The sequence below is a fragment of the Nilaparvata lugens genome, chromosome 3 (assembly GCF_014356525.2).
Source record: "Nilaparvata lugens isolate BPH chromosome 3, ASM1435652v1, whole genome shotgun sequence".
In the NCBI taxonomy this organism is placed as follows: domain Eukaryota; kingdom Metazoa; phylum Arthropoda; class Insecta; order Hemiptera; family Delphacidae; genus Nilaparvata; species Nilaparvata lugens.
In genome coordinates this window covers 60478022-60493360 of record NC_052506.1, presented here as the reverse complement: position 1 = coordinate 60493360, position 15339 = coordinate 60478022, and the positions used below count along the sequence as shown (strand labels likewise).

At 34.3% G+C, this 15339-nt stretch overlaps 1 protein-coding gene across 2 annotated transcripts in view; it reads right to left on the bottom strand.

Annotated features, from left to right (window-relative positions):
• Positions 1-15339, bottom strand: part of LOC111054508 (thyroid receptor-interacting protein 11) — a 99530-nt gene that overhangs the window by 64827 nt on the left and 19364 nt on the right. Inside the window, exons 1-5 of one of the 2 annotated variants that reach the window (XM_039424266.1) lie at positions 3424-3666; positions 2331-2427; positions 1224-1300; positions 683-764; positions 289-419 (exon numbers count right to left, since the gene is read on the bottom strand). In XM_039424266.1, the coding sequence (XP_039280200.1) occupies positions 289-419; positions 683-764; positions 1224-1253 (243 nt within the window). In that variant the 5' untranslated portion in view covers positions 1254-1300; positions 2331-2427; positions 3424-3666. Of the gene's footprint in view, positions 1-288; positions 420-682; positions 765-1223; positions 1301-2330; positions 2428-3423; positions 3667-15339 lie in introns of those variants that run through there. The other variant, XM_039424265.1, reaches the window with a different exon arrangement.

The window sequence follows — 15339 nt, the reverse complement described above, 5'->3', positions numbered from 1 at the left end:
AAGCTTTCATAGCTTATCAAGGTAATGATGAAATTCATGTCATACGAGATTGTTGCGCAAAATCATTCAATGGAAACAATCCTTTGTAACAATATTAATGCAACACAGAAATAACCATAAATAATCAACTAGGAAAATGCATCCTACACACTAGGCTTGATATAGAAGGACTAAAAATTGAATAAACTACTGATCGAGCAAGAAGTCTAGTAATATTTTTTCAAATATCGAGAAACCTATTAAAAATTGAAGTATCAAGTAAGGAATGTTGAGATGTAAAAACCTCACCTTCTCAGCATTGATACTATCAATCTCATCCGTTAATTGTTGTACCTGGCGCTGCAATTTAGCATTCTCATTCTCCTCAGTCTTTTCATTCAGACTCACGCTCTTTGAATCACCTCGCTCATGACGAATACCTGCAAAACAAGATCATGAAATTATTTCATTATCAGTCTAAAAAGGTTTTCAAATTATTGGATAGTGAATACAATATTATTAATGAAATACACAGACGAAAATTGCATCAATCGGTAATCAAGAAGAATGTTTCAACAGCAAAGCTCCAGATCTCGAATGATCTTGAATATCAACTGATGGGATGAAGTTGTAGGCGTTGGAGCAATAAATATGTTCAAGTGTTTCAATCAAGTACGGCAAGTATGCTAGTATGGATACTTACTGTTGTATGCGGCTTTCACTTCTTCCAATTCTTTAGCGAATGATGTTTTTTCCTGGTCAAGGATCTTGCACTTGTGTTCTAACTGAAACAGAAGAAACCAATGAGTTTAAGTTGCCAATTGGCATAAATTGCCAAAAAGTTGCCGTAGAGTAGGCTTAAACGGTTGAATCAAACACAAAAATAAGCAGATTATGCAACAGTTTACATAGACTTTCAAAATCATAGTAGGACTGAGTGAGCATTCCCTATGAAGATATTTCAAGATGCTGTTGTAGGATAATTATCATTGATAACGTAGTGAGATAAGGTAGATCAATAACAGTGCAAATTTTCAGTGCAATAACAGTGAAATTACCATTCATTGCGGCTCCAGCTACTTATATTGCTGACCGAGCTAGAATATATAATATTTAGAAACCTCAAATACTCCAATGTCTCAGCATTGGAGGCTAAAGCTACAATCATAATAATTTCCAAGGATATTGCAGATATAAAATCGTTAGATTAATCAAAAAAATGGAAAATGTGTACTTGTGTATACCTTATGCTTCTCATTGATAATTTTAGCCATCTGCCTTCTCGATATGGTGAGGTCATTTTGCTCCACCTCGGGTCCATCTGAAAATGTTCATTTCATCTATTTATTATTCATCATAATATTTCTAGTTATAAGTGTCGCTATCTCAAGTCATTTCAACAATCGTCGTAAAATAAATTTAATTATAGCCTAGTACAGTATAAGAACGTACAAATAAGAAATTATTAAAAATAAAACATGCAAGCATGTAGTAGTAGAATGAATGTAAGTAATCACAAATCATCATAGCTAAGTTAGAAATTAATATTCTTAATTACAATTTAATATGAAGCAGCCAAAAGCATCAATATTAGTTTACAAATATCAAAGATACAATATCTTATTTTCAGATTTTCAAGAATCATTGTATTCACACCAGCCAACAAGATTTGAACAAAGGATAAGTGATAAATAATTTATAAAACATGAACGGATAGAAGAAAAAAATTAGTCTTAAAAATGAAAAGATAAACAGATGTGAAAAATATGTAAGTTACGGGATAAATATAAAATCTCTAAAAATATTCGTTTCTCAAATTATAAAAAATGCTAAGTGCTAAGCAATATATTTTCTTCATAAAATAAAGGACAATATTCGCAAGATGAGAGAGAAATTAATAAACTGCATGAGGATGAAAGTTGAAAATAATAATAATATAATACTGAATAATAAATAAGGTAATATTGATTCTGTATAAAAACAATTTGATGGACAAGTTCATATGAGAAAATATTTGTGAGATTTATTCTGAACCTAGCCACAACGTTAGGACCAATTAGGAGCAGGAAGGTCCCACCTCAAGTAAAATATAATAATATATATATATATTTTATTTTATCCTACCAATGAAAGTTTTGTTGCAGGCAATATAATATCTTAATATCAATCTGAAAACACGGGAGCGACCTGGCTGAAGCGATCATTGTTGGGATATCAAATAAGAAATTTTTCACATCAAATACAGTATGTGTTACTAATATCTTAAACTCAAGAAATCGTTGGAATCTCAAAATCAGAACAAGCAAATATAAAATTAAACTTTCGGTAAAATCTGTTCAAATATGTCTGACCTTGCCCCAAGTAAACATCCTGGAAATCGTCGTCGGCCCAGCCGCCACCTGACTCGCTGCTCTCGTCCCACTTGAAGCTCTCCCAGTCAACCACTTCCTGAAGACAAATTCTGATTAGCATTGCAATTTATGAAAATCAATCAAGGCTCAATATTGCAATATTACTGCAATAAAAAAGGAACATGTGGATTACTCAACATCAATTCATTGTACAGTAATATGAATTTGGATAATAAATTAATAAAACAATTATAAAAGGATAGCCTACATTATTGACAAGGTGTGTAACGTGAAGACAACATAAATCCAGATAGAACAAAGAAATATATTATTATACTTCAAATAGGTTAAAACTGGAACGAAATTTTACTAAAAAAATGAACATATATGTCATGAAAATTTAAATGTTGTTAATAAAAATCAATAAACTAATTTTCAAATAACTTATTTTTCAAGAAAAAATCAACTTAGGCTTAATTATTATGTCCAACAGCTTCATTTTGAAATTTTCAAAAATGAGTCTGGAGAAATCAAAGTCAATTTTTTACTATTTAGACTGAAATAAGTCTGGTTTACTCAGAACTCAAGTAATTTTTTGAAATTGCATAACTTTCTCAAAAAAATAGATTAAATTTCTCAGTTAATCAAAATAGGCAACAGTGAAGACTATAAAAATATCCTTGAAATTTCACGAATTCATCCATTTCCAAATTTGAAATGATCTTAAAAATTTTAACTTTGGATGGGCGCTCGTATCTCAAAATCCTGAGAAGAGATGGAGAGATTATAACTTGAGGCTGGTGCATGAGGTTTTATTGGTAACTTTTTGCTGGTGAACTAAAGTTTATCAAGATTAAGAATTTCTCAGGAAAATTTCTTCATCAAGATAGGCTAAATTAAAAAAAAATATCCAAGATTTATTTCTATCTTGACAACTTGATTTCACCAGTAAAACGTTCTCAAAAACTGATCCACAGCCTCAAGTCAAAGCGTTTCAGCGTTTGAGCTCAACCTCAACGTTGTACAATAAAGAGCTTCTAATAAGTACAAAAACAGGGAAAGTGCTAAAAAATTCAAATAGGAAAGAACTTACGAATATGAAAAATGGTGTTCGACAGGATCCAGATTCGGAGTGAATGGATACATCTAGAAGAGTGAACAAGAATCTACGAGAACTTCCACTCAACTAATGGCTGATACCAAGAGAGATTGTCAAAAGCTAAGTTAGTATGAAGTAAAGGAGTAAAACTCCAAGTCAGGAGCTAGCTAGAGCTACAACCTCACTGGTCAAGAGCGCACCGATGAATGAAGGCAAAAGAGTGAATGAGTTGAGGATTTAGCAGAGGACTGAGCAGTAACAACATGAAACACCAGGAGCGCTAGCATAGGTAGAGTACGACAAGATGGTCCCTGATATCGATTGTTTCAAGCCACAGCCAGGGACCATCTCAAAGTGCGCAAATTTACCCCTTCCAACAAGCCTACACGTGTAGTGGTAGTGGTAGGTTCAAGGTTATTTCACCCATCGGGCCTCTCCGACCACCCAAGATGACAACATGTAGGCCGGAGGAAGGGGATGAAGCAGCATTTTCCCCATCCGGCCTCTCGGACCACCCAAGATCACAACAGCATACAGGCTGGTGGAAGGGGATGAAGCAGAGGGTCTTAAGAGGTGGCTGTTGGCTGTGACTTCGGTTGAGAAAAAATATTCGAACTTCTGATACATAAATATATTTATTAATTGATTATTTTAATAGGGCTACTTGAAAGTATAAAATCACTAGCACCTTTGAAATTTACTTGAGACGCCACTTCTAGTTTCGGGTTTTTATCCCATTCTCAAGAGTATTATACATTACAACATGATAATTTATATGTTTTTTTCTACTTGTGCAAAGAATATAAAAACTCATCAATGATCAGAAACAAAGGACGAATATAACTTTTAAACTCATCTTATCAAGTCAGTTCAAAAACAACTAGGACATCTAAAACACTAATTTTGCAAATTTCTTATTAAAACTTGATTAATATTTTCTACTCAAGCTGCTTTATCCTAAAATCTGCTTCCTGGTATAATCTGTGGTAAAAACCAGTGAGTATAGAATGTAGTTACATTCTATAGAATGTGTTACATTTCATACTCACTGGTAAAAACCGGCTTAAATATGTGTCATGATGTGAATAGAAGTTCAATAAAGGTTATTGATGAATGAGTGTAAGCAAACTTGAATTCGCGATGAGCTCACAAAGAACGGATTGAAAAGTTTTGAAAAACAAATGAATGAAACGAAGAAAGTTGGCAGTCGTTTATAAGTAGGAAAGCCGATAACGAGCAATTTACCAAGTGATTGAAATTAGAAGATAACGACTTTCTAACGAATCAATCGTACTGCAGGTAGACCTAGTCGCTCAAATTGAAAGCACCAACTAAAGTACACAAATCAAGTCCAATGCCAATTTACAATAAATAGTAGACTACGATACCGGTACTCAAAACTGCGAAACTGTAGGCCTAAATTGACAACAAAAAAGGACTTATTTCTAAAAAATTTCATACCAAGATTCAAGTTTTCGTACTACTCATTTAATGATTATTTTCTTTTAAACTATGCTTGAGATAGTTTCCTAAGCTCTCCTTTTACACACCTTCAAGAGCGAATATCTCGGGAACAGTTGGGAATATTACAAAATTCCTTTGAATAAAAAGTGTAGAGAATTTATCAAGCTTCATTTTTGAATGGTTAGTTATGTCGGTTGAACGAATTGTTCTCAAGCTATGAGCGTGGAAGCAAAATGCTGAAAAATGCATCTTTTAAACCACCCCCTTAGCACATTCATCCCCTTAGCACATGAGTTAGGAATGGGGACTTTTGATATGTTCTCCTCCTAACTAGTCTCAACAAAGTCAAAAATTGTATTTAAAACATTCCCTCCAAATTCCTTTGTCAATTGGTCTATTGTTGCAAAACTGGAGATTTCACACTCAACACTAAAGCTGCTGCAACAGGTGCAGGGAAATTCGCAAAAGTGTGAAATTATACATCAAATTGAATTCAATGCTAAGCTCATAATCAGCATGAGTTTTTCACATCAATTTTTAAAAAGTTGTAAGAACAAAAATTGAAAAAAATGAGGCAAACGTTTTTTTAAAAAAATGTCACACCTTCAAGAGCGGATATCTCGAGAACTGGAGGAGATATTATAAAAGTTGTGGGATGAATATTGTAGGAAATTATGTAAGCTTCAATTTATTATATGACATTTAAGTCCTTAGGATACATAGTTTTTGAGTTTTATGCGAGAAACCAAAAAACGGTACCTTTAAATCACCCCCACCCCCTTAGCACAGGGGGTAAGGGTGAAGACTTTTGTATGTTTACCTCCTTACTACCCTAAACAGAACTGCGGGGTCAAAAATTGTCTTCCCAACATTTTTGCCGAATTTCCTCATTATTTGCAAACAGATTCCACAACGGACACTTCTGAAGTTTTAAAAATACCCTCCATATATAATACTGAATTATTAAAATTTCATCGAAATTGTTTAGCAGTTTTCGCGATCTGTCGGATATACAATCAAAATTAGTCTTGATAGAATAGGATCAATTGATAGAAGCAACTCCCGTCATAAAAGTTTGTTTTATGAAAAAAAACAATTATCTATACTCCTAGGAAAAGCTCTGATTGAAGCAGCAGTGACCAATCAATTTGTTCTCGATAAATGCATTTTAATTAGTTCTTCAACTTGGTGTCAACCTAATGAAGTCATCTCAACTTAATGCCAACCTGACAAAATTATTAATTTAGTTGCCAGTTAAAAACTGTTTCGAATAGGTACGCTCTCTAGATTATAGTTCTATAGTAACATATTATGATATGGACATTTCAGTTATAAAATTAAGAGATTGGGAGAAGAAGAATATACATGCTAAAAGACGAACTTTAAACCCTTAAAAAGCACCCTTAGAGTTGAAATATCGCCAAAAGATTTCTTAGTGAGCACCTAGGACGTATAAGGAAGCTATATTCCAAGTTTTGTTGCAATCCATCCAGTAGTTTTCCAGAAATCGTGATCAGTGAGTGAGAGAGTGAGTGAGTCAGTGAGATAAGAATTTTACTTTTCTTGCCCTATTACCATGATAGGTAAGGAAAGTATTGCTTTCCGAAAAAAATAAGGGTTTTTTGCGATTTTCTCGAAAACGGCTCCAACGATTTTGATTAAAGTTGTACCTGAAATAGTCATCGATAAGCTCTATCAACTGCCACAAGTCCCATATCTGTAAAAATTTCAGGAGCTCCGCCCCATCCATGCAAAGTTTGATTTTAGATTCTCAATTATCAGGCTTCAAATACAATTTAAACAAAAAAATTGAGTGGAAAAGATTGAGAATAAGAATCTCTACAATTAATGTTCAGTAACATTTTCACCTAAAATTAAAAATAAGCTCGAAATTCGAGAAAATGTGATTATTCAATTGGAAACTGTTGGCAACAAACTGTTGATTCTATTCACTATGAAGAGATTGCAGACCTCGTGTGTTTACAGCGTTATTGCCCTGTCACCAGCTGGATCAAATCTTTGAACAGTAGACTTGAGATGCGCGGGAACACTAGCGTCAGGTGATCAATTTTCATAACGGCAAGGAAAGTTGTGTGAGTGCGCCACACCAGATTTTTTAAGTTAGTATAGAAGATAAACAGAACACAATAATTCTCTAAAATGATCGTGTTCATATTTTACAGCTGGCTATACGTCAGCTTATGAATTTCGGGGATGCGATATTTTGATTTTCCACAAGATCACAAGTCACTTTTTATCATCCACAGACGACGAAAGTCTCAGCTGTTTCAGCCAAGGATGAATTATCCTTTTAATGTAGTTCAACGATTTTTCCCAAGGATGAGACCTAGTGCAATCGAATTTTTATATCATAAACCTACTATGTTTCAAATTTCGTGAAAATCGTTGAAGCCGTTTTGGAGATCCGTTGAACATAATAACCAGATATAAATATACAGAAATTGCTCACTTAATATAATAGGATTTCCAATCAATACAATACAATATTTACAATACAATTTCTAAAACAACTATAAAACGAAGACCTGTTGTTAAATTTGAAATTATTTCTTAGTTCTTGACAGTAGCATTTCATAAATACGACTGATAACCTCAAAGTACATATTCATGAAGAACATAATATTCGGTTATTGCTGCCGTGTCCGGCGATCGTCAAACGGCAGTTTGTTGCAGTGTGTTCTGGTATTCAACCAGCGCCGAAACAGCCGGTCCGTCAGTTTTGCCGTCTCGTGTGTCCCTGGCCTAAATAAAGAGAATAAATTTCTCCACATTTTTTGAAAACTTCCTTTTTTCTACATACAATATCCTGGTCGTTTTCCATCGGAATGGGCGCATTTTGGTTCCAAATTGTAGATATTTTGATTTCCTTGGAGTATTGTACCATAAAAATTACCGTGCAACGCAAGGTTATTGAGATTTTAAGAAAAACCCTATAAAACTTCTAAGATAAAAACCATAACATTCTCGAAGGTAACATTTACATTTCAGAAATGAAAAAGACCATATTAATTTTTCAAGATATTATATTCAACTTGAGTAAAATAGTCGTGAGTATATGCAATTTACTTTCGTTAGAGAAAATTTTATGTCAGGAACGTGACGTCCTTCTTCCATGAGGCAATTTTCTATTCTGTTCAGGAAGCTCTTCCACACTCGCTCTCCAGTGTATCCTCAGTGATCAACACCACCTCAGTACGTATCGTCGCTTTCAAATCATCCAAAATATGGGGTTTATGTCGATAATCTTGTTCTTACAAAAGTCGCCACAAATAAAAATCACTTTTGATGACTTGAAAGCGGCGATACTCACTGAGATGCCACAGACTACTGAGGATACACTGGAGAGCGAGTGTGGAAGAGCTTCCTGAACAGAATAGAAAATTGCCTCATGGAAGAAGGACGTCACCTTCCTGACATAATTTTCCTTACGGAAAGTAAATGGCACATATTCACAACTATTCTACTCAAGTTGAATAAATAGTGTCTTGAAAAATAATTATTGTTTTATTATTTCTAAAATGTAAATGTTTCTCGTGGTCACTCTGTATTACGTTTTCCTCTCGTGATTATTGAGTCCATCATTAATAGATAGCCTATACAAAGTGATATTGTGAGCCTATCCTTTTTTGTCTGAAAAAGGACGAAAGAATCGGTAAATTTTGTTGTACAACGAACTTGAAATGCAAAAACGTTCGAAGAATATGTGTTCAAAATTTGGAGCTGATTGATCAAAGCGTTAGAAATTTATTGTAGAACATAAAACAAACTGACGGACAACGAGTTTAGCCCTGAGTAAAAAGTAGGATCTCCCTAACGCTCGTTCAAAAATTTGAAACATAAGATTTGAAAATAGGCCAGGCGCCACGTTAATTATTAGGGAACGACCCTCAAAATTTAAATAAACAAAAACCACGGCATAACGCTAGTAGATGTAACTGATAGATATGAGATTTAATGATAATGATATTCGGAGTGAAAGAGGAGAAAATTCTCTATCTTATATGATTTTCCGTCTATAGTATTCCACAAGAAAGAAAGATTCAACTATTGTAACAATCGCCCCATCCAACACTCAAGCAATCAACAAAATATTCCAAATAGTTTCGTCAAAATTCCACCCCTTAGCCAAGGACAAACAACGACATGCGTCCTAATGTGTGAAGGAGAAATTCATTAGATGCAGTCAGGCGTAAAAAACAATAGACTTTCGCAGAACCAACTTCAACGGGAAGGGCCGCGCTGCTCCAAGGCCACTCTAGATGTTCATCCAGAGTGGCATATCCTGCTCCCAAAATTCTTCAAGGACGCTCATCGGCTCATGAGTCGCTAGCCAGTCCTGACCATGTTAACATCAAGCAGTTCCCCCCTCGGGGTCTTCACCCCGAGCACGACGAGGTGGCGGTCGTCAACGTTGAATCATCTCCAAGAAGAAGAAGAAGAAGAAGAAGAAGAAGAGGGAGAAATAGTAAAACTCCAAAGCACGTTGCGTTCTATCTATCAGCACCAAGATTCATGAATGTGATGTGATATTGAAGGTTCCAGGAATCGCCATAAGTGAATTACAGTGTCTTCAACTCTTCGTAGAAGAAGGAACCAGGTTTTTATCACGAAAGTTATGCAATGTTCATTTAATTAAACCAACTCAGCTCCAATAAATTCTAATTTTCAAATATCAAAATTCAACCAAATTCGTAATTTCAGCTAAGCCTACAACATTTCAAATGAACACAGTTGTTTATTAAATTTATTAATCTATTTCAGGACACTTGACAAATTTTCTCCATTCAAATGTTATGTACTTTAAGTAAAGTCTAATTATTATTTTGCCGTTTGCCTTTTTCGTTTTTAATTATCTGATGACTTCAAATCGTCGTTTTTTATTCACAAGTCGGATCATTAGATGATCCTCTCCCTTCTGTATTGTTTTGATCGTTTGAATAGAATATTCGTCAGAGACCAGAAAAAAAAGGTCAAAAATTTTCCGGACGTGTAAGGAGTTATGAAATTGTGTACCAGATGTGAGAGCGTCGGTGGAGGTCGATCGGCTGATGGTGGACGGTCATTGCTTCACGGTGGATGGAGGCGAGCGGCTGGTGGAGCTGGCGGGTGGAGGCGACGGCTGGATCAAACTCGAGAATATGTTTGGTGGGGCAGGTGGTGTCGCAGGCGGTGAGGAGCGAGTTCGATGGGGAAGCGCGGCGCCAACCGGTCGACGACAACCGCAACTGAGAGGTGGCCGTCAGTCAAGGCGAGGGTGGGCGGATGAGAGTTATTGCGTACAATGTGGCTGGATTGAATAGTAAGTCTACAATCTCGTTAAAAGTTATGATATTTTTGTATTGTTGGAAACTTTTATAGATGAGGGAAGGGAAACATACAATGCTAATAATTGTCCAGGCTTCAACTTAAATGATAAATCGGGAGTTTGCAATTAGAGATTCAAGTCAGGGAAGAGCAAAAAAAGGTCAGTTGATTGGGATTAGAAAAGGATTGAATGCAATAAGCGTATGTAGTGAACAAGATAGAAAGGTCGTGAAGATCAATACAAGTGTAGATTTTAGCTATTACATAGTTCCAGTTTATCTTAGTGGCGGGAATAATATTGAATGGGAAAGGGATTTCAACATTTTATGGGAGTTTGTGGCAGCACAGGACTGTAGAAAAAATATAATTTTAAGTGCATCAATCGGATGATCCTGATAGGGAATGATCTTAAAATCCTTTATACTATTTCTAAGTAACGATTTGAGTGGAAATTGGATAGTGATGAAGGTTAAAGCTGAAAACTTGAGTTTTTTCGAATGTGAGGTAATTTGTTTTTCGAGTGTATTTCAAAATCTTTTGAGATAGAAATGTGTAATTGGTCTCAGGTCTCAGGATGTAGAGGACACAATAACGCCCAGAGAGATTTTGCGTAATTCATTTTAATCGCGACAATCTGAAGATTTTGTTGATTAAAAACTAAAATTTATCAAGATTTCAATTTTTTCTCAAAGTTGGCACATTTTGAAAAATAAGAATTCAGTTAAAAGTTTATAGTAACTCATTGAAAATAGAGAGTTCGTAATATAATATAATTTTATTTCTTTTAATGTATCTGAAAGAAAGGCGTGAATGATTCTCTTCTATCCGGTGGCTGGTTTTGACGGAAATGACTGAACGTTGGAAAAGGGACAAAGAAATCGAGGTTTTGGATTTTGAGGCACTTTGTATTTTTTAGCAGAAGGAAATTTAGAATGAAAAAAATGGTTCTAGACTTCATTTACATATCCAAAGCCAAACAACATAAAAAATCAGAACTACAAAATATTTTACAAGTACCAATGTAGGCTATATAGTGACTGGACTATACGTAAATTACAATATTATTTGTGAGCTAACAGCTCACTATTTCAATATTTATATTTATATGTATTATTTATAATACAGATTCAATATTTTTTGCTACAAATTTGCAACTTCAATTAAATTTATCCATGTAATTTTCTAATTTTATTTTTACTCATTGCGGAGTACGGATTACCTGCTTGTACCATATGAGACTAGAATGGTGTCAGAATCTCAGAAATCCTCTATCTTTGAAAGACATATACAATAATTTGAAAAGAGAAATATTTATTGAAAACTTAAATAACAATGTGAATTAATTAATAGTAACATGTATATTTGAGATTTCATACTATCGCCAGTTCGGTCGGTCATGCATCTCATCTCGTAACCTCGGTTCACTGCAATCATCCATCAATTATTGTAAACAAAGTTAATTGTTTTGCGTCTGCAGGTGTGCAATATGATCGTAAACAAGTTAGCACGGTGGTCTAGCTCACTTGATTCTCAGGCAAGGGACTTCTCTGCATTATTATGTGACCAACGATGTCGCTGCCGCACAAACGCGTATTTTTCCACAATTTCATAAAAACATTCCTGTTTATACATGCATGTCTCTTGCATAAAAGTAAGACAATATTTTTATATTTAAGCAATAATCTATTATAGAAAAAACATACAGGGTGATTTTATTCGAGGGTCCGAAAAACCAACGTTTTTTTTCAAATGCCTCTAACAAAAATTGTGGTGTGGCACACTCACACTACTTTCCTTGCCATGATCAAATATTTCTCACTAGTATCTTAGTAGGCTATTACTTAGTTAGTAGTTACTTAGTTAGCTATTACTATGTTAGTAGGCTATTACTAGTATGTTAGTAGGCTACTCTTGCTTTGCATCGCAACTCCTTTGTTGTATTTAAAATTTTATCCAATAGAAGTACTGTATTTACATCTTACTTGTTACTATTATTGCAATGTAATGAAAACTCTAGGTCGTTGTCAAAATATCACAAAATAAGAGTTATTTTGACAACAACCTAGACCTAGAGTTTTCAATATGGATAGGTATCACAATATCTCACCATCAACAGTATCTATTACAATGTATTTTACTTTGTTATTAGTTGATTTTTTGCCTTCAAATTGCTTATTTAAATCATAATTTATTTCTCAGTTCTTATGTGCAGTACATTTTATTCATTTTTTAACTCGCGCTTCGCCCTCTGATCCTTCGTGGAATAAGTAGCAGCCTCCGCGCTTCAGGTTTTGGATTTTGAGGCACTTTGTATTTTTTAGCAGAATGAAATTTAGAATGAAAAAAATGGTTCTAGACTTCATTTACATATCCAAAGCCAAACAACATAAAAAATCAGAACTACAAAATATTTTACAAGTACCAATGTAGGCTATATAGTGACTGGACTATACGTAAATTACAATATTATTTGTGAGCTAACAGCTCACTATTTCAATACAAGGCCGTACCCAGAAAAAAATTTCAGGGGGGGTTGTGATTCTAGGCGGGGTCCTAACATACATTGTGATCCGAAGGGCCCAATAAACCCTTTTAAAAATTGTAAAATAACCCTTTTTCAGACCATTATGTTTTTATTGACAAAACGAAGCTTTGATGGGCTTGCCGCTTGGACCATTTCCATTCAAAGCCGTTTGTTGTTCTCTCTGGCTGGCTCAAAAAAGTGCTCATGGCATTAAAGCTATTCGGTAAACTTTTTTTCATTAAAATTGGATAATCTTTGTCAATATAATTGTTAAGATCATTATAAGAGTGAGAAAAAGTGGTAACTGAAAATTTCAAGTGGTCTAATAAGCGAGTTATGGGAGTTAGGGGTCGTTGAATTGCTAAATCCGTTTTCTTTCCAGATCATGAACGGTTTCGACTATATTAACAGAACTTCTCTTAAAAATTCAAAAAATGTATCTTTCCAAACTAAAAAAGATTATTCCCCATATCGTTCATAAATGAAAAATCTGGTGTGGCGCACTCTGCTATCTCTTCATAGTGAATGATTTTATAGAATCAACAGTTGCCAACAGTTTGCAATTCAATAATCTTATTTTCTCGAACATCAAGCTTATTTTCAATTTTAGTTGAAAATATACTAAACTTTAATTGTAGAGATTTTTATGCTCAATCTTTTCCACTTGAGATTTTTTGTTTAAATTGTACCTGAAGCCTGATAATTGGGATCTAAAATCAAACTTTGCATAGATGGGGCGCAGCTCCTGAAATTTTTACAGATATGGGACTTGTGGTAGTTGATAGAGCTTATCAATGACTATTTCAGGTATAAATTTGATCAAAATCGTTGGAGCCATTTTCGAGAAAATCGCGAAAACCCCTGTTTTTGACAACATTTTCGCCATTTCAGCCGCCATCTTGAATTGCTTTCGATCGAAATTGTTCGTGTCGGATCCTTATAGTATAAGGACACACACACACGACACACACAACACACATACAGACCGATACCCAAAAACCATTTTTTTGGACTCAGGGGACCTTGAAACTTATAGAAATTTAGAAATTGGGGAACCTTATTTTTTTCGGAAAGCAATACTTTCCTACCTATGGTAATAGGGCAAGGAAAGTAAAAATTAACATTTTTTGTAAATTCGATAACTTGTTTATTTTGCCATAAATCGCGAAAAACGCATATTAGAACAAAGCCAATGATATACTGAATGTATTAGAAGAAAAACCAATGGAAAATTCGAAACCGTTTATGATCTGGAAAGAAAACGGAGTTTAGCACTTCAACAACCCATAACTCGCTATTAGACCACTTGAAAATTTCAGTTGCCACTTTTTCTCACTCTTATAATGATCTAAACAATTATATTGAAAAAATTATATCCAATTTAAATAAGAAAAAAGTGTACCGATCAGCTTAAATAAGCTACGTATGTGAAAGATAACTTTAATATAATTTCCACCGTTATGTGGTCTGTGGTAAATATGAAAATTAAAAGACAATACAAATAGACTTAGCATCGTTTAATGCACCACAAAATTGTGTATGTAACGTACTTTTAACTAGAAATTGTTTTCAACTTTGAACTTTTCTTTATTTACCTATGAAAATAATTAAATAATAGCCTACTTGAGAAATTCAGTTCCCATGTACATGAAAATTTTTATTTTTGAGAAAATTTCGGGGGGGGTCCCAACCCCTGTGACCCACCCCCTGGGTACGGCCTTGTTTCAATATTTATATTTATATGTATTATTTATAATACAGATTCAATATTTTTTGCTACAAATTTGCAACTTCAATTAAATTTATCCATGTAACTTTCTAATTTTTTTTTTTACTCATTGCGGAGTACGGATTACCTGCTTGTACCATATGAGACTAGAATGGTGTCAGAATCTCAGAAATCCTCTATCTTTGAAAGACATATACAATAATTTGAAAAGAGAAATATTTATTGAAAACTTAAATAACAATGTGAATTAATTAATAGTAACATGTATATTTGAGATTTCATACTATCGCCAGTTCGGTCGGTCATGCATCTCATCTCGTAACCTCGGTTCACTGCAATCATCCATCAATTATTGTAAACAAAGTTAATTGTTTTGCGTCTGCAGGTGTGCAATATGATCGTAAACAAGTTAGCACGGTGGTCTAGCTCACTTGATTCTAAGGCAAGGGACTTCTCTGCATTATTATGTGACCAACGATGTCGCTGCCTCACAAACGCGTATTTTTCCACAATTTCATAAAAACATTCCTGTTTATACATGCATGTCTCTTGCATAAAAGTAAGACAATATTTTTATATTTAAGCAATAATCTATTATAGAAAAAACATACAGGGTGATTTTATTCGAGGGTCCGAAAAACCAACGTTTTTTTTCAAATGCCTCTAACAAAAATTGTGGTGTGGCACACTCACACTCACACTACTTTCCTTGCCATGATCAAATATTTCTCACTAGTACCTATGTTAGTAGGCTACTCTTGCTTTGCATCGCAACTCCTTTGTTGTATTTAAAATTTTATCCAATAGAAGTACTGTATTTACATCTTACTTGTTACTATTATTGCAATGTAATGAAAACTCTAGGTCG